At 50.0% G+C, this 20239-nt stretch overlaps 8 protein-coding genes across 8 annotated transcripts; 5 read left to right on the top strand and 3 right to left on the bottom strand.

Annotated features, from left to right (window-relative positions):
* Positions 1-742: 742 nt before the first annotated feature.
* N7511_007639 (uncharacterized protein) lies at positions 743-4219 on the top strand (the record flags this gene model as incomplete). Its single annotated transcript, XM_057130016.1, has 1 exon — positions 743-4219. The coding sequence occupies one exon, from the start codon at positions 743-745 to the stop codon at positions 4217-4219; it is 3477 nt and encodes a 1158-aa protein (XP_056981799.1).
* Positions 4220-4873: 654 nt separating this feature from the next.
* Positions 4874-6305, bottom strand: N7511_007638 (CobW family GTP-binding protein; the record flags this gene model as incomplete). The annotated part of the gene is made up of 5 exons (XM_057130015.1): positions 4874-5242; positions 5301-5911; positions 5976-5987; positions 6037-6120; positions 6182-6305. 5 exons carry the CDS (start codon positions 6303-6305, stop codon positions 4874-4876), a joined length of 1200 nt encoding a protein of 399 aa, XP_056981798.1.
* Positions 6306-6800: 495 nt separating this feature from the next.
* N7511_007637 (Mob1 family protein) lies at positions 6801-8282 on the top strand (the record flags this gene model as incomplete). Its single annotated transcript, XM_057130014.1, has 2 exons — positions 6801-7019; positions 7068-8282. 2 exons carry the CDS (start codon positions 6801-6803, stop codon positions 8280-8282), a joined length of 1434 nt encoding a protein of 477 aa, XP_056981797.1.
* A 792-nt stretch (positions 8283-9074) lies between these two features.
* N7511_007636 (uncharacterized protein) lies at positions 9075-9254 on the top strand (the record flags this gene model as incomplete). The annotated part of the gene is made up of 1 exon (XM_057130013.1): positions 9075-9254. The coding sequence occupies one exon, from the start codon at positions 9075-9077 to the stop codon at positions 9252-9254; it is 180 nt and encodes a 59-aa protein (XP_056981796.1).
* Positions 9255-9433: 179 nt separating this feature from the next.
* N7511_007635 (mRNA-binding protein RRP12) lies at positions 9434-13324 on the top strand (the record flags this gene model as incomplete). Its single annotated transcript, XM_057130012.1, has 3 exons — positions 9434-9496; positions 9552-11459; positions 11516-13324. The coding sequence occupies 3 exons, from the start codon at positions 9434-9436 to the stop codon at positions 13322-13324; spliced, it is 3780 nt and encodes a 1259-aa protein (XP_056981795.1).
* Positions 13325-13728: 404 nt separating this feature from the next.
* Positions 13729-14986, bottom strand: N7511_007634 (uncharacterized protein; the record flags this gene model as incomplete). The annotated part of the gene is made up of 5 exons (XM_057130011.1): positions 13729-13980; positions 14048-14505; positions 14580-14648; positions 14703-14908; positions 14970-14986. The coding sequence occupies 5 exons, from the start codon at positions 14984-14986 to the stop codon at positions 13729-13731; spliced, it is 1002 nt and encodes a 333-aa protein (XP_056981794.1).
* Positions 14987-15403: 417 nt separating this feature from the next.
* N7511_007633 (uncharacterized protein) lies at positions 15404-16878 on the top strand (the record flags this gene model as incomplete). The annotated part of the gene is made up of 2 exons (XM_057130010.1): positions 15404-15723; positions 15780-16878. The coding sequence occupies 2 exons, from the start codon at positions 15404-15406 to the stop codon at positions 16876-16878; spliced, it is 1419 nt and encodes a 472-aa protein (XP_056981793.1).
* Positions 16879-17442: 564 nt separating this feature from the next.
* Positions 17443-19490, bottom strand: N7511_007632 (uncharacterized protein; the record flags this gene model as incomplete). The annotated part of the gene is made up of 8 exons (XM_057130009.1): positions 17443-17899; positions 17956-18177; positions 18250-18510; positions 18571-18691; positions 18752-19028; positions 19085-19135; positions 19234-19404; positions 19461-19490. 8 exons carry the CDS (start codon positions 19488-19490, stop codon positions 17443-17445), a joined length of 1590 nt encoding a protein of 529 aa, XP_056981792.1.
* Positions 19491-20239: the final 749 nt, after the last annotated feature.

The raw sequence follows: 20239 nt of genomic DNA, 5'->3' as shown, positions 1-20239 counted from the left end.
GCGGACTCCTGATACATCTGAGTGATTGCAAGATGCTCGCAAGCCATCTCCAAAGGATATAAAAGCTGTATGCAATTACTCCTTTGAGTATAAGCAAATATCATCTCACAGTGGTGATAGGAAGTCTGGCCAACTGTCGTATCGGGACCCCAACGCCTATCTCGACACTGGCACAATTGAGAGTGGACATTTACCTAGGTAGACGACTCTCTAATGATAGTAATAGGAGGTTTAGACTTCTATCAGGAGTATCAGAGTCCAGAGTCCAGAGTAGAGGTGAGGCAGTCAGGCCAAAGTGTCAGGCCGCAACGCATTTCGGATCTGTGCGCGATGAATCATATTTCTCGTTTCTCTCTTCTCTGCAAGGTTCTTTTGCCTACACTTGAAGCCTTGCAGCATTAACGGCTGCAGGCTCCTTTTTTTTTTTTTTTTCCCTTTTCTTTTCTTGTTATTGTTTGGGGCTTAGAAAAAAAAAGCAAAAGTGAAGAGAGGAGAGAGAGAGAGAGAGACAAGACGCAAGAAACACGAAGCCAGAAAAAAAAAACAACCAGCCTCTAAAGTACATCTTAAGGAAAACTCCAACTCTCCCAAGCCAATCCTGACCGACATCTTCGTTTTTCTCAGGGCACTCCCAGCCTCTTTTGTGCGACACGTTTGGGACCCCCCCCCCGGAGTGACTGTGGTCTGTTTCTTATGGACGGACATCTGATCAGGTTCAAGTCGTTTGGAAGCGACTAGCCGTATGGCCATCTCGATGGCCGACTGCCTGGAAGAAAAAGGCAAGCAAAGTATGTGGCAGAAATTAGGCCTGCGGAAATGGCTGGGTCGCGAGGATCGAGAGTCAGGGGAAGAACCCCGGGCCTCCGACACGGCCAAAGATTCTCATCCCAAAGATTCTCATCCGAAAGACCCCAACCCCAAAGATAAAGAGAAGCAGGATAATATCACGCGTCGCATCTCCCGCAAAGTCGGGGTTGGTCTGCCACGCACAACCACCTTCAAACGCCAGAGTTCCGAACAGCGCGATCGTCTCGCTCCCCTCGAACCCGAACCACAACGCCGAGCCCTGTCTGCCGACCGCGATCCCCTGACTGCACGATCGAGGTCTCCCCCCGTGGATCCCAGACTGTCCGCGCCCGAGGTTCAGTGGATCGGCCCGCCGGCGACCACGGTCGAGTCACCCTCCGAGCCCGAACCAAATGTGCCCGACTGGGTCCCTTATCCGGATATGGACACAGAGTCGGAATCAGAGCCGGAGAAACTGCCAGAGGAAACCCTGGAGTTGGAATTGGAGCAACGATGGATTCTGAATCTGAGTATGCACTTCCGAGACCGGTCAGAGCGAGAGAAGTTCTTCGTGACATACGCCGAGGCCCCGAACCGATGGCGACGAGTGACCATTTCGTGCGATTACCGCGACGCACCACCCGACTCGCTGGAACGAGATCTCAAGGAGCTGCGATATCAACGCGATAAATGTGCTCGCATCTACGAGTCCATTCGGGAATCGCTCCTCGAGATTCAATTCTATGATACCGTGACAAATCTCAAGCTGGAGACGCTGGATGGCCGATTGCATGTCCATGTCACCGAGGATGTAAACGAAACGATCCCATACCCCCCAATTTCCAGCATCGGTCATCTAGGGGGCGCTCGATGCGTCCCGGAGCATTTTCTACACTTCGAATCGCATCTTTCCGGCTTTGTGTACAAGGTTCAACTCGGTGGAAGGGCGTATATCAAGAAGGAGATTCCAGGCCCTGACACGGTGGACGAGTTCCTTTACGAGATCAATGCACTGCATGCGCTGAATGGTGCTCCGAGTGTCATCCAAGTGGAGGGAATTGTCGTTGATGAACAACGAGATGTGGTCAAGGGCTTGCTGATCAGCTATGCCGAACAAGGCGCTCTGGTCGACATCCTGTACGAGCAACGGGGAAGAACGAGCTTTGCAAGACGTGAGCGCTGGGCTAGGCAGATTGTTCAGGGTCTCTGCGAGATCCATGAATCGGGATACGTACAGGGCGACTTTACCCTTGCGAACATTGTGGTGGATGCTTATGACAATGCAAAAATCATCGATATCAATCGTAGAGGGTGTCCGGTGGGCTGGGAGCCACCTGAAATTGCCGCTAAAATTGAGAGCAACCAGCGCATCTCAATGTACATTGGAGTCAAGACTGATCTCTATCAGCTGGGAATGACTCTGTGGGCCTTGGCGATGGAGGAAGACGAACCCGAACGACAACCCCGACCTCTTTTCATCGGAGAGGACCCAATGATCCCCGATTACTACCGGCGAGTAGTCGACATTTGCCTGAGCCCAACTCCACGACACAGGCTATCTGCGAAAGAACTTCTCTTCATGTTCCCCTCTGATCTTCCGACAGCACGAGCATCACCTGCTGCTCAGCCGATGGAGATTGCCACGAATGATCCAAGACATGTTCCCATCAAACACAACTGGGCTCATCCTCCGGCATCAGGAATTGGGTTGTCTCTACCGCGAGGCTTTATGCGCCAGGTCGATCAATATTCCTCCCAGAAAGAGTTCGCGGACAATACATACAGAGATCTGCAACACCCAATCTTTGCTGATAACAACGACCCGGGGAATCGATCTACAATCACACTTGCAGAATGCACTGAAGATACCAGCTATCCATCCAAGCCATCTTCTTCATCTACCTTGAATCACCACGAATCTCATGATGCTCATGGGTATTTAGATGACCGTCCAAGTCGTGATTTCGTGCCCGACTTATCTCGTGGAAACACCGAACCGGAGATTGTTCCCGTTTCACAGACAACAATAACACCAACTAGCAATGGATTCTACGATTACACAATGGAAGAACCAGAGTTGTCAGACGAGGTCGTCTATCTTGATGATGCTCTTCTGCATGACCAGCAAACTTTTGGCAATCAACCATTGACTGCGCTGACTCCTGATCAACCTCAACCCGACGAACATACCACACATATCACCTCTTCAACTACTCCACCCCCTACTGGACCACCGCACAAAGAAACTGCGAGTCAATCACATGCTAAGAGTACTGACATCGTGCCGACATCGCCAGCACCCCCATCTGCACTCCAACCATCATCTCTTATCCTCTCCGCTTTGCCCATAAATCCCGCGTTTGGTCCTCCTGAAACTCCCGGTTCTCGACAGACATCTTTGGTTGACAATTCACCCCCATCCACACCAAGAAGTAGTGGTGTGGACCGACCGTTTGCAGGAATGGTTGGTATCAAGCCTACCTTCACAACGCCACCACCTCCAACATCTTCTCTTTTTCTCTCTGCGTTGCCCATGAATCCTTCACTGCGATACCCGTCGAATTATTTCCGTGAATTGACCACACCAAACTCTGTATATCCAACTATTCCTGAAGTACCTCGGCAAGATGGCGAAGAACCATACCTGAAGAAGGCTGCCGACATCCAGTCTTCTGTCACACAATTGCCCTCTCTCTTCTCCTCGATCTTACCTTTGAATCCTGCTTTGCAGCAACCCAAAGCATCTTCTGCAGACATTGTCACCTCATCTGTAACGAACGTCAACCGTGACTCATCGACGAAGCATGTGGGCCAACTGTTGGCAAACACCGCCACAGCCAGTGAGACATTGAGGGAGCCATACTCGCCAACCTCACTTTCGCTCTCAGTCTTGCCTATCAATCCTGCTATAGGCCCGCTCTCTGCCTCAATAGACAGCTTGGTAACGGTTGCCAACCAACATCTGGCAAATTTGGCAAAACAAGATGTGGAATCCACAAGTGAAAAAGTGGCTGATCTCAATGATGTGCCAGCAACCTCTGAAACACCCTCTCTCAGTCTCTCATCCCTGCCGATTAACCCAGCTATGCCTCATCTGGAGACACCGAGGTCTTTCAGCACCACGCCATTGACACACTCACATTCAATTGAGACACCAGAGTCGGAATATCCTCCCCAGCCGACACATATGGCCAACATCAAACCCACCCTGAGAAGAGTACCTGGCCACGAATCATCCCTTTTCGTGTCAGCACTGCCTATAAACCCCGCTCTGGCAGACCTCAACACCAACACCACCTCTGCAAGCGCAGAGATGACCCCTCCTGCTCAAGTTTCACGCCAAAATCAATCAAAATTCGGCCAACAAAGCCAGCCCTCATCCTGTTTCAGCGAACCGCAACCCCGAAATTTCAACCTGCATCAAACCAGGTGAAGTACCCACGGGCCACTGCCCCAAAGCAAGACAATTAATATTTATACAACAACAATCTTGCCCAAATTGGCGACAGCCAACGAAGCCACGACCCCTTGACCCTTGAGCCTTTTCGTCCGAACGAGCCCCATATTCGGGGCCGAGCACTCGATACCCTTTTGATTTGCTCTGCTTGTACAGTTTATGCCTCGTCGTTTGCCTCGTGTTTTTTCCAGCTCTTGCTAGCATGCATTTACACCGATGGCGGGCGAATATCCTGGAGTACCAAAAAGTCCTTTTTTGTTTCTTTCTTCCTTTTTGCTTTCTCTGCATGGCGGATTTTAATGGGGTTTTTTTGGTAGCCTTGTGATTTTCTTTTGTCTGATCTTTTGTTATTTTTCTTGCTGTTTATTTATTTATTTTTTCTGCTTGGTTTCTTTATATCTCTCTTTTGGAGGCCCTCTTGCGTTTTGGTGTCGTCATATGGAAGTCAATGTACATTGATGGGTTCTTTTTCTACCTCTTCTCGACTGACAGGGCTGTATTATTCTTTCTTTTTATTTGCTTTCGTTTTGGCAATGCGATTTTTGAATGACATGACTGGTTTTTCTTTAACAAAGACATCTCGTAGACTCCATATACGTTTTCCTTTTTGGCTTTTTAAGTAATACTGGTTCAATTACCCGCCACGCATGATTCGAAGCTTTCGAGCCAGGGCTCAACGCTTGGCCCAAGTCCTCGTCCAATCAATACAATCTTGCACTGAAGGGGCTGAGTCCTTTCCTCGTCATGCTCAATTGGCTCCGCATCCCGGATTTCAAAAACATCCCGCACGGCCTGGATAATCCGAGTTGTTCCATCAGTTAAAACCAGGATACCCTTTAACCGATGGATTTCAAAGTCATCGGGATGCGGCTCAGATGAGACCGACTTGGAAGGCGCAGGGAACGTGGACTCCCACAAAACAGAGCGCAGCCAGGCATCGACACAGTCGACTTTATCAGGCGAAATCGGTGCTGTGACAATAGCAGTAGTGGAAATTGCCTGGAGAGGATTAGCATCAGGGAACACGGAAGCAAGGGTTGATTTTATGTCGACTTACTGGGTCCATATGACTATGGCCCTTCTTACTGAAATCCAAATCCGCCAGATGATCATACGCATGCAGATCCAGCAAGACACCCTCAATCTGCGGCGTGCGACTATGATCCGTAACATGGATCTTAGCCACGCTGTTAATGGACGTCACACGGTCCCTTACGGCCTCCAACTCCTCCGCCGTGACAAGGTCTGTCTTGTTGAGGATAACGACATCTGCATGCGATATCTGCATATGAGCCATCGATAACACAGGTCCTGAGCCATGGTCGTGATGTTGATCATGCGATTCGGCCTTTTCCTCGGCTGCAGGCTCGTCTAGCAATCGCATGATGTTTTTCGCGTCGACAAGAGTGACGATTCCGTCGAGGTAGATGGAGCTTCCGAGCCCTTCGTCCATCCAGAAGATTGGGGCGATGTTGCCTGGGTCTGCTAGCCCTGTGGTTTCTAGTAGGATATAGTCGAATGTGCCTGAGCGTTCCATGAGGGATTCGATGGCCATTACGCCGGAATCTTTCACGGAGCAGCAGATGCAGCCGTTGCCGACTTCCATCCATTCTGTTACTTCTTGGCCGTCTTTGTTTACTGTCATTGGTTGTTTTTCAATGTCGGTTGCTGTGATTGAATTTGGGGTTAGTATGTGAAATGTTGGAGGTTTTTTTTTCACTTGGTTGCTTACAATCACCAAATTCTAATATCATGTTAGCTTGTTGGATATGCAGGAGGCTGGATATACAAACCATTCATGATAACGGCAATTTTCTTGCCATGTTTCTCTGTGAGGATGTAATTCAATAGGGTTGTTTTGCCTGCCCCAAGATATCCTGATCATGGTGTTAACTCCCAACATCAATGTGAAGTGAATTGCTGTCGATCTATACATACCTGTTACCAGAGTGATCGGCACACGAGGTGTTGGGGTTTCATCTACAGAAGTCTGATCTGCCGGCATGGCAGACACATCGATCAACTCCGGAGGAGCATCCTCATCATCCAAATTATTAGACATCTTGTGGTTGTCTAGAGAACAAGAAATATATAGAATATTCCAGTGTTAGTCTAAAGAGAGAAAGCCACTTCTTGATTCGTAGAGCGGCATCAGTTTCCCCCACACCGCCTTTGGAGTATATCAGAAGCCTATGAATTAGTGTATGCCCAACGGTGTTTAGGTGGTGTTGTAGAAAATATACTTGTTTGACATAGAACGAATTTTAGCTCACTATATCATAACAATGCTTTTATGCTTGTCAACTCATCATCTCCATGAAATGTTTCTGAATAGAGTCGTAGTGACGTTTGCACCAAGAACGGATGTTAGGGCACAGGGCTCGGGGCGGTCAGCCGTTGTTATGGTCGAAGCTGAGCTTGTTATCTCCAGCTTCAATGTTCTCCATGCTCTCACGATTCTTTTGACTAGTTATCAGTTTGACAGGGCGTCTAGGGAACTTTCACTCATTTGTATCCTTGCTCTTCGTTTCATCTAGCGCCCTCGTTTTCCGCCGTCATGACTTCCGGAATGTCCCCGTCCAGCTCCCCGCGGCTTCCCAGCCCTCCCCCATTCACGGAGGTTCAGCTCGCTCCCCAGTCACCCTCAGGAGAATATTTTGAGGATCAGATGCTTGGTGCTGCAGCGGGTGAAGATGATGGCTCGACACGCAGAATACGCCCCGGCACCAAAGCCGCCGACATGGCCTTTGGTCCGCCATTGATTCCCCTTTCGCAGGTAAGTTGCGCTTGACTGACCTTGATTGGGTGTCGCTGATTATCGTAGCTTGACTCGCCTTTCCAGCTCCAGGAACATCTCAAAGCCCTGTATAATCACTTTACGAAACCCGAAGGATCTGACACCGTGGTCCCGATTAACCGCCAGGTTGCGATACAGCTGGCGGAACCCCCCGAGGGCGTCGACCGATCGCTTTGGCTGTACGAACTCTGCCGCTTCCTCACCATGAAAGTCAATAATCTCATCGTCGCCTTCTTTGCCGAGGACCCACCCTGCTCTGCAACCACTTGCCCCGAGATGCGAGCTTCGGAGTGGCAGTATCTCTGCGCGGTCCACGACCCTCCCAAATCTTGTTGCGCGATCGATTACTGCTGTCACACTTTGGACTGGGCTATGAACACCCTCACTTCGCCCAAGTACTTCCCGAGTCGGCTCACTCTAGGCAACGAGAATGCCGGAGGCCCTCAGGCCAGCATGAGGCACCTGACCAACGTTTTCCGCCGTCTTTATCGTATTTTCGCTCACGCTTGGTTCCAACATCGCGATGTGTTCTGGCAGGTGGAGGGTCACGATGGGTTGTACGTCTTTTTCAAGACTGTTTGCGACATGTACAGCCTCATCCCGCATGACAACTACACAGTTCCTCCGGAGGCAGAGGGCCCTGATGCACTTCAGCCTGAGGAGGAGCCAGTTGACTCCAAGCGTTTAACTATTCTGCGCAAGGAAGACGAGAATCCATTTGCTTCAGGCATAGAGAGTCTAGACCCTGCTCTCGGCACTGGTGCTACCACTCGTCGTCACAAACATAGCCCGTCAACAGGATCGCGTGTTACAACCATCACGGAGGACATGGAAGACAGCCCAGAGATCCCGTCGCCGCTGCGTGAGGCCATGGAGGAATCACCTGAACGCCCTATTTCTGTCCTGGAAGTCTCCAAGGCTTCTCTCGAGACCGCCGAGGAGACTGACTCTGAAAAGCCACCTACTCAGGAGGAAGAACCACTCGTAGAGCAGCCAGATGAAGCAGATCATCAGACTGAAGAAGAAGATGTTGGACAGCCTGGACCATCTGAGGCCACAGAAGAGGCGCAGCCCGAGCCCGAGCAGCCTATTGATGACAAGACTGAAGAGCCAGCCGAGAAGAATACGTCTGAATCCGAGGAAGCAACCTCGTCTGAACAGACTGAGACGAAACCCGAGCCCGAGCAGGAAACTTCAACTGCATCGGAAGCCAAGTCTGAGCCAGAAAAGGAAGAATCTTGAAGCCCATCCCATGTCGCCCTTATTACTTATGGTACTATGATGATCTATCACTAACCCCAAATGTTGTACTTTTCATGTTTGCTTTCTTGTTAGCCCTGTGCCATCCTATGGGGTTGGGATGCCGGGCACTTTTTTTCTCTTTTTACTTCTCGTGCTGAAGGATATTTCTTGTAATATATGTATGTAGTTCAGGATATTGTTAATGGTCAATGTCAATGATACCCTTTCTCTTGTTTTTTTTTTTGCTGGTTAAACACTCTACAACCTCGACAGCGAGGTATCGATTAGCTCAATTAAGGTGATGTAGGTTGAAAACTCCGAGAATGATGCTGGATTTGAGGTCGGCACTAAGAACGCCGTCGAGCAAGTTGATAGTGTTAACTGACCCCACTAGATTATATATGTTAATAACCCGCAGTTCTCTCTTATCTTGGTCTCTCTCGATCCTCACTTCGTAAGCATCCTTCCCATAAACGTGATGCGTCTAATACAGCTGTTTCAAGATAAACATGTAGACCCTGGTTCTCTCTCTCTAGCATTCATTCGAACAAGGATAAACGAGGTTATGCGTTGCCTTAGCTGGGTGGTGGGTGGTGTCGGTGTAGGGGTTATCCCAGGGCTCCTATATAGCAATAACTTCGGCTTCGAGAACCCGGGGGGTTCGAAGGAAGTCGGCCGTGACGGTGTCCCTAGACCGGTGGACGTTATATTGGAGAATAGTGAGTTCTCTCCAATGAATAAAGGAGAACTCACTATCCTCCAATACAACGTCCACCGGTGAAGAGACTCACAATGGCCGGCGAGAAATGCAAGCATTATCAGATTGAGACCAGAGCCACCACCAGCTTCCTACCGAACCACAGCCAGACCGAAGCCGGGGTCATGACCCAGGCAGGTATCGAGAAGTCTCCACGCAAGAAGAGACTCACAGCTTTGGCTTCGAAACTTTCGACGTGGAAGTTGAGAATGTAGTTGAGTCGACCCCACCGCCCCCCTCACCGCTACTTTCTGCTGGCGGTATCTTTCTCTTTCTCGACAATTTTTTCAGCAACAATCAGTAGGTGCATTCAATCACTTTTGACGCCAATCTTCCACCTCCACAGATTGTTCATTCTCTAAATATCTTCTTCACCTCGTCGTCCACGTTCATCATGGCGACCCTGGCGGAGAAGCTTGAGAAGATCAAGTCTCCCAAGCTGCAGAACCAGCACCATGTGAGTCCCCCCGCTGCATACCCGGTCGAGTTACGCTAACGCATTGACCCCATAGACTGCTGTGGTACTGTCTGCAGTTGAGGATACTCTTCGTGACCAGAAGGCGGATTTCTCGCCTACCGCATATTTCGCCGCTCTCATTGCACTGCTATCGCAGTCATTGACCGCCTCGCAAGGCATCGTCAACAAAGACCTTGCGACCTCCGTCGTCTACCTTCTCGATGTCATAACCATCTATGTTCCCGCTCCAATTCTTTGCTCCAAATTCTCTCAGATTCTCGAAAGCCTTGCCCCAGCACTTTCTTTGCCCGAGGTCGAAGCCCCACTCTTGCGTCCGTCGATCGGTTGCCTCGAATCTCTGCTTATCGCCCAGGACGCGGCGGCATGGCAGCTCCCTCACACACAGGTCGGCCCGCGCCGCGCAATGGCAGGTTTGCTGAGTCTCTCTGTTGACCACCGACCTAAGGTGCGCAAGCGCGCCCAGGAGGCCCTTGTTAAAGTTCTCAAGGCGCCCCCACCCAGCCCGTCTCTGGACCACCCTGGTGCGGATATGTGCGCCCAGTCCGCAATGAAGTCTCTGGGTGACAGTATTTCAGCCGTGTCAAAGCAGAAGAAGGGACGCCCCGATGCGCAACGCGACAACCAGGAGCCGCTCATCATTCACTCGTTGCAGCTCATTAAGACTATTGCCTCGGCATCTGGTGGCTGGCCTAGCAAGAAGATCGAGCCTCTTTGCGAGCTCTTGATGAATGCATCCCGCTCTACCAACGAATATATCACCATGGGTGCTTTCGAGGTGTTCGAGGTCATCTTCGAGGGAATGGCTGATGAGATCTCTTCTTCCAAGCTACCCCGTCTTTTGGATGCTATTTCCGAGCTCAAGCCTGCCCAGAACGACTCGCAACTTCTTCCACCTTGGATCGCTGTGCTCTCTCGCGGATACGATGTGGCTGCACAGATCACCCCTGAGGATACCTTTGAGAAGTTGCCCGGTCTTTTCAGCTTGGTCGCTGGCTTCTTGACTTCACCCTCAAACAACATTCGGGTTTCTGCTTCCGAGTGCCTGATCTCCTTCCTTCACAACTGCATTCCCGACAGCGTCATTGTGGACCCCTCTGTCTACGATGAGAAGACCCTCGAGAAGTTGGCTCGCGGAGCTGTCGACTTGCTTTCCGTGAAGTACCAGGCTGCTTGGATGGAGGTTTTCAATGTCTGCTCCGCCATGTTTGACTGCTATAAGTGGCGCTCAAGCCCCTACCTTAACAAGATTGTTTCTACAATCGGCGAATTGCGCAGCAATGGGTCCTTCCACGGAAAGAAGGAGGCTGATGCTGTTATTGGCAGTGCGCTTCAGGCAATGGGTCCCGAGGCTGTCTTGGAAATCTTGCCTCTTAACATTATTGAACAGAAGGCCGGTCAGCCTGGCCGTGTCTGGATGTTGCCCATTATGCGTGACAATGTGACCAACACCAATCTGCGTCACTTCCGCTCCGAGCTTGTTCCTTTGAGCGAGGCCCTTTACCAAAAGGTGGTGACTTTCGGAGCTGCCGAAAAGTCTGTCGAGGTGAAGATCTTCGAAACCCTTGTTCAACAGACCTGGAATGTCCTTCCCGGCTACTGCGAGCTGCCCCTTGACCTTGAGGAGGCATTTGACCAAACTTTCGCCGAGCTGCTGTCAAACGTTTTGTACAAGCAGACTGAGCTGCGTGTCGATGTTTGCCGTGCTCTGCAGAACCTTGTTGAGTCAAATCAGGCCATCTTGACCGTCGAAAAGGAGGAAGATGACCTTATTTTGCAGCGTCGCATCACTAAGGCCGCTGCTAAAAAGAACCTTGCTCACCTCGGCGGCTTTGCAAGCAATTTGCTGGCTGTTCTCTTCAACGTCTACAGCCAAACCCTTCCTCACTACCGTGGATTCATCCTGCAGTGTATTAATGTCTACCTCAGCATTACCCCCGAGAACGTAAGTGATGCTTGGCTTTTCGCAACTGATTCGAACAAATCTGACAATTTTTATAGGAGCTGAATGACACCTTCAACCGTGTTACCTCAATGCTTGAGTCTTCTCTGGTTGCTGAGCAAGAGACAGCGGCCAAGCAGAGCGCCCAGCCCAAGGGTGACAAGATGCCGCCCACCTCTCACACTCTGATTGACCTGGTTATTGCCATGTCAATTTATCTCCCCCGCTCCAGCTTCAGTGGCCTGTTTGCCCTGGCCGCCGCAATCCTCAACAGCTCCTCCCCCAACCCTGACCAGCAGCTTATCAAGAAGGCCTACAAGCTGATTCCCCGTCTCGCATCGACCGAGACTGGCCGTGAGGCCCTCCAGGAGCGTAGCAGCGAACTCCAGGCTTTGATGCTCGCCACCACAGATAGCACCCCCGCTTCCGGCCGCCGTGACCGTATGCTTGCTATCCACGAGATCATTGCTCACCTGCCCACCTCAGACCTCCACTTCATTCCTGCAATCCTGTCAGAGGTTGTCTTGGGCTGCAAGGAAAGCAACGAGAAGGCTCGCACTGCTGCCTTTGACCTGCTGATTCTCTTGGCCAAGCGTACAATCGACTCCGAGCGCAACCCTCCCGGCACCGTCATCCGCAGATCTCTTGTGCCTGGTGTGCCTGAAGACTCCCCCGATGCCCCCGCTACCATTGAGGAGTTCTTCACCATGGTCTCAGCCGGTCTGGCTGGTTCCGCACCCCACATGGTGGGTGCCTCCGTCACCGCTCTCTCGCGACTGTTTTTCGATTTCCAGGCTCAACTCCAACCTGAAATGCTCACTGAGCTTGTCGAGACCGTTGGACTCTTCCTTACCTCCAGCAACCGTGAGATTGTTCGCTCTGTCCTTGGCTTTGTCAAGGTTGCCGTTGTCGTTCTTCCAGATGAGGCTCTGCGTCCCCGCCTGAGCACCCTGGTCCCCAACCTCATGGCTTGGAACAAGGAACACAAGGGACGTCTTCGCAGTAAGGTCAAGGGTATCATTGACCGACTTGTCCGCCGCTTCGGTGCCCCTCTACTGGAAACCCTTGTTGGCGAGGATGACCGCAAGCTCGTTGTCAACATTCGCAAGCAGCGTGAGCGCAGCAAGCGCAAGAAGAAGGAGGGTGCTGAGGGTGAGGGTGATGAGGATGAGGAGAAGGCTTCCAAGCCTCAAGCCGGTAACGCCTTCGACAAGGCTGTCTATGGCTCTGACTCCGACTCCTCCGATGAGGGCTCCGACGACGATGGAAGTGATGTTGACGTCGACGACCTCGCCCGCATCAAGGGCAAGGCTGGAAAGAAGAAGGCTGGACAAAGCAACCAGTACATCCGTGAGATGTCTCCCGAAGACAACCCTCTCGATTTGCTCGGTTCCAACGCTCTTGCCAGTATCTCCACCACCAAGCCCAGCCAACGCTTCCTCAACACCGGTCCCGGCTCTAAGAAGAAGCGCGCCGCCAAGGTTGATGCTGACGGACGTCTTGTCCTCGGTGACGATGGTGACGTCGTTGCTGACGACGTTGAGATGTCCGGTGCTGCCGAGACTGGTGGCGTCAACGCCTACCTTGCTGCCGTGAGTGGACCTGACGCCGTCCGCCGTGGCCAGAAGGGTAAGGTGAGAATGGGCCAGTCGACCAAGAAGAACTCTGGTGACCGCATGGATCTCGATGACGAGGATACTCTGAAGGAAGACATGCGCGCTTCGGGCTCAGGCAAGGGTCCCGGTCGTCGTGGTCTCGGTGCCCCCAAGACCGCTGGCGCCCCTGGTGGCGGTCGCATTGAGAAGCGTCGCAGCCCTGGCAAGGCCCCGAGAGGCAACAACCGCTCGGGATGGGGAAAGAAGAGATAAGCCTTCGATCTTGATATCTTCTGGTGGAATGGAAAGAGGGCAGCCTCTAGCAGATCCTGGTGTTATGTTTTGGGGCAGTTTTTCATGTTACTTGGTTATGATTTACATTCTTGTGAACCATTTTATTTTTCTTCCATCTGCTCTTTTCATCTTTCTAGCTAGTCTTCGGCCCCTTCATGCTTGGTTGGTGCTAGATGTTTTCTCATAATACCCGACGCTGTGGTGATTCCGTTGACTTGGGCTTTCTTTGTTCTGTTTGTGTTTTGATGCAGAGTTCCGCTGTGTCTCTTTCATGATATGATTACGATTGTGTTCAAAAGTTTGTTTTAGTCCAATGGATATAGGTTGACTGTTATCTCGTTTTCGTCTGTTCGTAGCATACTTAGTGAAGGCACCTCGAATTGTCAAAGTTGCGCTGCTTCGGCAATAAGGGTGTTTCGCACGCCCTTCTCGAAATTCTCCCCAGTTGGGTGCCATCCCAGTAGCTTCTTCGCCCGCGAAGCCATTCCTTGGCCATTGGTACCCAATACCACAGCGCCGTGCGGAATAACATCGTTGGCCTCGTCAAGAGTCATAGAGCGCACTGAATCAGCCGAGTCAATGTAGCCAAGGCTGTGAGCTTCTTTGGCAATGACAGATGCAACATCCTTGAAGCTCTGTTAAAAAGCATGATGTCAGTAAGAGGCTTCTAGATTTCCTTGATCAAATCAAGTGAAGACACACCTCAACGCCATTCTCAGCAAAGTAAAGACCGTTCTCATTCCAAAAGGGACCCTCTGTAGCTTTCGCGCCAGCCTGCGCCAGATCCGCGAACAATTGACCCAAATCAGAGACATGAACTGTACCCCATCGGCTCAGTCCCTTGCCGAGGTATAGACCAACCCGCTGCTGTAGCGCGGCTCGCGACAAAGATGGAATCTGAATGCTTCGTTGGTTGACAGGACCTTCTCCAGCTCCGTAGATGATTGGAGGGAAGATGATAGCTGTCTTGGGACCATCGGTGCCCAGGTCGAGAATGTAGTTCTCCACGGGTCGGCGGGTTCTGTAGCTGCGGATGAAGTCCCGTAGAGCTTCGGCGTTGTCGAGGTCATCGAAGATCTGGTCTGATGGTTCGCCATAGGAGTTGTTGTCGATTTCGGGACATGCCAGGACGCTCGCCCCTGTGATTTGAATGTAGTATGCTGAATGGATGTTAGAATTGGCGATTTGAATTCTGGCGTATGAGCTGGCTCCGTGCATAGGGTCTAGCGCCTACCATTTTGACGTCCTGCTAGACCTTTCGCGATCGCTTTGACGCTTTCCATGTGTTTGTTGCTGGCAGCGTCTGGAACATTGAGATTAGAAGTCCGTGATCAAATTCGAAGATCGGATCGCTCACGGATAACAATGTCGGCGTTTCGTGCTTCATCTTCAATGACCTTGGTGTTATCTAGATCTGCAAGCACAATGCAGACTTTAGGATATGCAGCTGAAACCTTGCTGGCCTTTTCTGCATCTCTCACCAGAGCCGAGATGTCATACTTGGGGTTGCTCTGCTGTAGAGAGTGGAGGACTTGGCCTCCGACATAGCCAGTGGCACCGGTGCTGGTATTGGAAGTTAGCAGCGAACTCTTACGACCGCAGTAGCAAAAGGTGATCTACTTACAGGAAGATCTTGGTCATTTTGAGGATTCAGAGTTGAGATAGTTGAAAGTCTTAATGAGAAGAAAGAGGCACACTTATACATCCCCCGCGCCCCCGAAAAGGCAAGTGATTCCGTGGAGACGACCACCCGTTGTATCTCATCCATGAAACATCTCATCTTCAGAGAAAGATTACATCTATCTCAACTCAAGCCACGATTCAAAGGAAGCGCCAAGACATAATTTCAGGCAGCAGAGGGGATGCCTAGACTAGTCCTATTCGGGAGGCAAATTCCTACTTATAAAGACATCCCTCAACCTGGGAAGACAGGGGAGATTCATGTCTTTTCTCAATCTTCCTCGTGAGATTCACCAGCGAATCCTGTCATACCTTGTCTCTGCTCGAGATGTAGCCGCCTTGTCGATACAATGTCGTACTCTGTACTCGATATGCGACATGCCAACGCGCAAACTCTATGACAAAATCAGCATCTATGCAAACGATGAGAGTCTCGACGCAGCATTTGGGCTTCTTATGAAGATCCTGAAACGGCCCATGCTAGGCCAGTACGTACGTCATGTTGAGTCCTGCTCGGCGACTGCTCGGGCCTTGGATTTCAAAGAGACTGCCCCTCAGCGCGGATTGAGCGAGCAAGACACTGCTCTCGTGCGAGATGCCGTGAGAAAGGCTGGTTTTTCGGGCCACAGCGCGGAACGCATCGTCAATATGCTTCTGCAGAGGATGGAACATGCGACAGGGTCATATGGCTTTTTCAAGTAAGAACCGGTTCATGTGTGATCATGTTTGAAGGGTGGACTGACTAGATGAACAGATATTGTGATACACTGGGTACATATATTGCACAAGCTCTTACTGCAGTTCTCATTGCAATCTCGCCAAACCTTACATCGATGGCCTCACCACCGCCCTTTCACGGGCATGGAGAGGAGGCAGTGGTATATCCACTTGTCGAATTTCTTCGTCAAGCCCATTCTAGCACGGGAACAATGCCTTATCTTCAAAATCTACAGAAGGTATATTTGATCAATAAATCCGATAGCACATGGTCCGATGGCCGGTTCTATGTCGAGATGGACTTGCTTGCTTGTTGGGAGTTATTTGGACAGCTCCCATCTATTGAATCGATCGGGGCGGATATTGTTGTGACAGGCCAGAATGATAAGCAGGCACTTGAATGCAAACCCTCCAACGTTAGTAGGATTGCAATCAACCACTCGCATGTTGATTCGAACATACTTGTTCAGTGCATCTCATCTTGCAGAGCCCTCCGAGAGTTTCAATATTCTATAGGGGGCAGAGCGAGCAGTGACGGAAGCTCCCCGCTTATCAATCCCAAGGCACTCATCAAAGCGTTCTTAGGGCACAAAGACAGCCTCGAAATTCTTGATGTTGATGTTGATAATGGGACTCGTCTGGAAGGGGTGGCAGGAGACGAGAATTCTTACGAAAATATGGAGTTTGAACTTGAAAGATATGGGACTCCATCCGAGGAATGGGTAGATCCCGCAGTCATTGAGACTTTACGCTCTATATGGGGAAATCATGGATCCCTCCAGGATTTCAGGTCCTTGAAGAAACTGAGCATCGGCTTACAATTTCTGGTATATTTTGCCAGGGGTGTGAAAGTCAGTGATACCTCCACGGAACCCCCCGAATGGCCCATGGTGGCCGATTGCCTCCCAAATAGTCTTGAATATCTGTGTATCAGAGGATATGAAAAAGGGGAGAATAAAGAGCTTGATACACAGGTGGAGAGATTGATATCCCATTACAAGTCTGGGTCGTCAAACCTGAAAGAGATCAAGGGACTCATGGAAGCGATACCCAATTCCGACACTGTGCACAGCCCCGATGACAACGAGGATTTGTTGTGGTCTCTGACTGAAATGGGCTACGAGAGTGATTGGTGATGCTTTTCCTAGGTTCTCGATATTGCTTAGGAAACCCACACAACGTTTCTGATTCTTACATACAAATCACTATTAATTGAAGTATAATGCTAAAAAGTCACCCCCTCCCCCATAATTCAATGTGACTAATAAGCTAGCGGCATTTTGGCGCTTTTTGGGTATTGGAATTTACATCAAACTTTTGGCATTTTACTTTGGTAATGAATCAGATGAACATTGGAATCATCAGCCCTCGCTTGTTAACCCATCAAAAACCCGATTTCTGCTGAGGGTGTCGTATGTAGGGTCTCCGTATGCACTCAGGGTACTCGAGTCTGCTAGCAATCTGCTACGTAAATCATGTACCCTGAGTGTCCAAGTCCCCCAACTCCCTTGCTCCATCAGATGAAAGTGATAAAACTGCGATAAAAATGGCATGCTTTGATTAAATCTAACTAACAGAGCCCAGGAGCATGAAATAATTCGATTTACTATACTGCCACATAGTAACATTGCGTACTGCTTGCCCACTAATTGAATGATCATATAAGCCAATTTGGGTACATTTCAAGATGGCTGATTAAATCAAAGATGTCTAGCAAGGGCCTCGCTGCAAGCCTTGATCATCTCCTGTTGCATCTTGATCCATTCTGTCGTCCACTCCTTCAATTTTGGGATAGCATCCACATCATCCAGGGACCCTGGATCTTCAAAGTTGTTTAATACATTCTGCACAGCTTTGGTCCCAGATAGCCAGCCAAGAATACCTTTGGAGTCTGTCGGCTCAGGAAGTTCCTTGCTGACATTCAGTCGATAATACTTCTTCGTTTGAACGTGAGGTGCAAACGCATCCACGAGCGCTCGGAAAAGAATATTGGTGCTCTCTGTATTGGTTGCGATATCCGAGAAACTGAACATTGCTTTCTTGAAGTCGAGTCCTGGCTGAGCAACTGCAACGTTGGCACCCATCCCAGTGCCAATACTGAGAAAACAGTCGGTCTCACGAGTTGGACCGTACAAACCGAGAATCTCAGTCCAAAGCCTGCAGAAACAGTATATTAGCTAGAGCCCAAGTTTTCTGATACTGTGGCCACATACCATCCCAGGGGATTATTGGCTAGCAGACCGCCATCTACAAGCTTCACTCTACCGACTTGAATTGGCTGGAAATAGCCAGGAGCTGCAGATGTGGCCCGGGCAGCCTCCCATAACTTGATCTTGGAAAGATCGGGGTCTGGGGGAACTTCGTCATTCGTATAAGAGCGAAGGAAGACAGGCCCACGGTTGCTGGCAGACTCTTCGCGTGTTGCCATCAGGAAGCTGCAGTCGAATTATCAGCCAAAATACTCGTACAAGCCATGATCGAATAAAGTAAAGATGATAGGTCCTTACATTTTACATGGGTTAGCCTCGTCCAAAAGGGAAGCGTCTTCTGCACTCTGCCCTGCTGGTAGTCTTTTGCGAAGCAGGTCCTTAATTACCTTCTCCAGTTGTCCAGCGGAGTAAAACTCGCCCTTTGTAAGATAGTCCAATGGTTTTCCAATATGCGTGTGTAGCCAACCAGAGCCAAAGACATCTTTCATGACTGAGTCGTACGCATCCAAACATTCCTGGGCACTCATCTTCAGCCGGCCTAGCATAATGGCAATCAATCTTTACGGTTAGTGTCGAATATCAGAAGTTCTCCAAAGAAACTCTTCGAAAACTACTTACCCGCCAGTACTAGTTCCACCAATAATGTCGAACACCTCATGTGGTTTCTTATTGGGAGCTGCTCGATCCATGACCTCTTTCAGGAGCATCAGAGAGGAATAACCTCGGACACCACCTCCATCTATGGTATATATCAGCCCAATAGGAATTCAATCGAAGCTAACGATAAAAGGATTCTCACCAAGCGCCAAAACGCGAAGAGGACGTTTCTCATTGCCGGCAAATGTTTCGGCTTTATTCCAGGATGCTTTGATCGTGGGAGCAAATGCCTCGTTCTTTGAATTAACACTGTTCAGAATTTGTTGAATTGCAATGGTGTTTTCAAAGGTTTGAGCATAGCTAGGAGGCGTGTCGATAATTGTAGGTTTACCCATATCGAGCACTAGGCATGCAGCTCTGCCGTATAGCTCCCAGCCAGTATAACGGGCACACACCCGAGCCCCAATACAATTTCCGACCTACTTACCATATCAGCAGAGAGGAATGCCAACAAGGATTTGAGAAGCAGACTCACCTCGAGTAGCCCTAGTAAATCATGTTTTCCTGCAAGGATTTCACCGCCCAACTGTCAAGCCGATTAGTACATGAAGGCCAATTTCAGAACAAAGCACTTGCCCATCCATACTCCTTCGATCCCATATCATTTTTATGACTCTGCCATACCAGATCAACACCCTCTCGGACCCGTGGCGAATCAGATGTCTCGTTTTCATAGAGGGCAATCTCCAACCATGTCCAATTTCCGAGCGCCCGATCATCCACCCAGCCTTGATCGTGTGTATCAGCAAAAAGCTGAACACTCTGGAGTGCTTCTATGGCAGCCTCATTAAGGGGCTATGTTGCATAAGATCCGTTAGTGCTATCCCTCAAGCGTAATATTGAACACGAACCGATGTTTTGAACCATGTTTTTGCCACCATGTCTGATCCTTTCCCGCTCACTAAAGGGTCATTTTCATTTTTTGAAGCTGGCGCGGTGACAATGAATCGACCCTGAGGGAAGAGTGACTTGTCATCGATGGCCCGCAAGGGCAAGGTCTGCAAATTTTGTAAAGACCGAGGCAGAGACATGTCCAATATTTAATAGTATTTCTGTTTACATTATTCTCTTCGCAAATGGCGCTTGGTCTTCTTATTTATATTCGAGCTCCTTCGTGTCAAAGCAAGCAAGGTGGCAATTAGCGACTCCTCCGCTACTCACAGGATGACAAGCAGGCACGAGCCAAAGTCTGTGCGTCATCAAATGATTCAAAGCTGAGCTTCATTATGAAGGTTCTTTAAGCGATAGGATCAACGGAGCTAGAAATGACCCATGTATAGTTGCTGGCTGGGTGCGGCTGGGATAGGCTCGTATTCGGTTCAGGTGAGAGTCCACAAAGTCAAAGAATAGAAAGCGCGTCAGACTAGACACCCTTTTCAGCCTCAGCTTCACGGAGTCCACTTCCGCGGGTGGCCCCGGTGCTGTACCGTGGTTAAAGGCCCGTTTGTGACCTGAGGCCGCATGGTTGAAAGGTTAACCTTTCGTCAGTAAGCAGGAAGCAGGAAGCAGGAAGCAGTAAAGCTGGCATGATCGTACAACTGATGAATCAATCTACGACAATTCGAACCAGCTTGTAATGTCAGAAAGTGAGCCGAACAGGGGCCTATGTCCTAGTGGACTCGCGTAATCA

Source organism: Penicillium nucicola, assembly GCF_028828085.1.
Source record: "Penicillium nucicola strain IBT 29836 chromosome Unknown utg000008l, whole genome shotgun sequence".
Lineage (NCBI taxonomy): Eukaryota > Fungi > Ascomycota > Eurotiomycetes > Eurotiales > Aspergillaceae > Penicillium > Penicillium nucicola.
The sequence above is the reverse complement of the archived record's forward strand: the minus strand, read 5'-3'. Positions and strand labels throughout refer to the sequence as shown.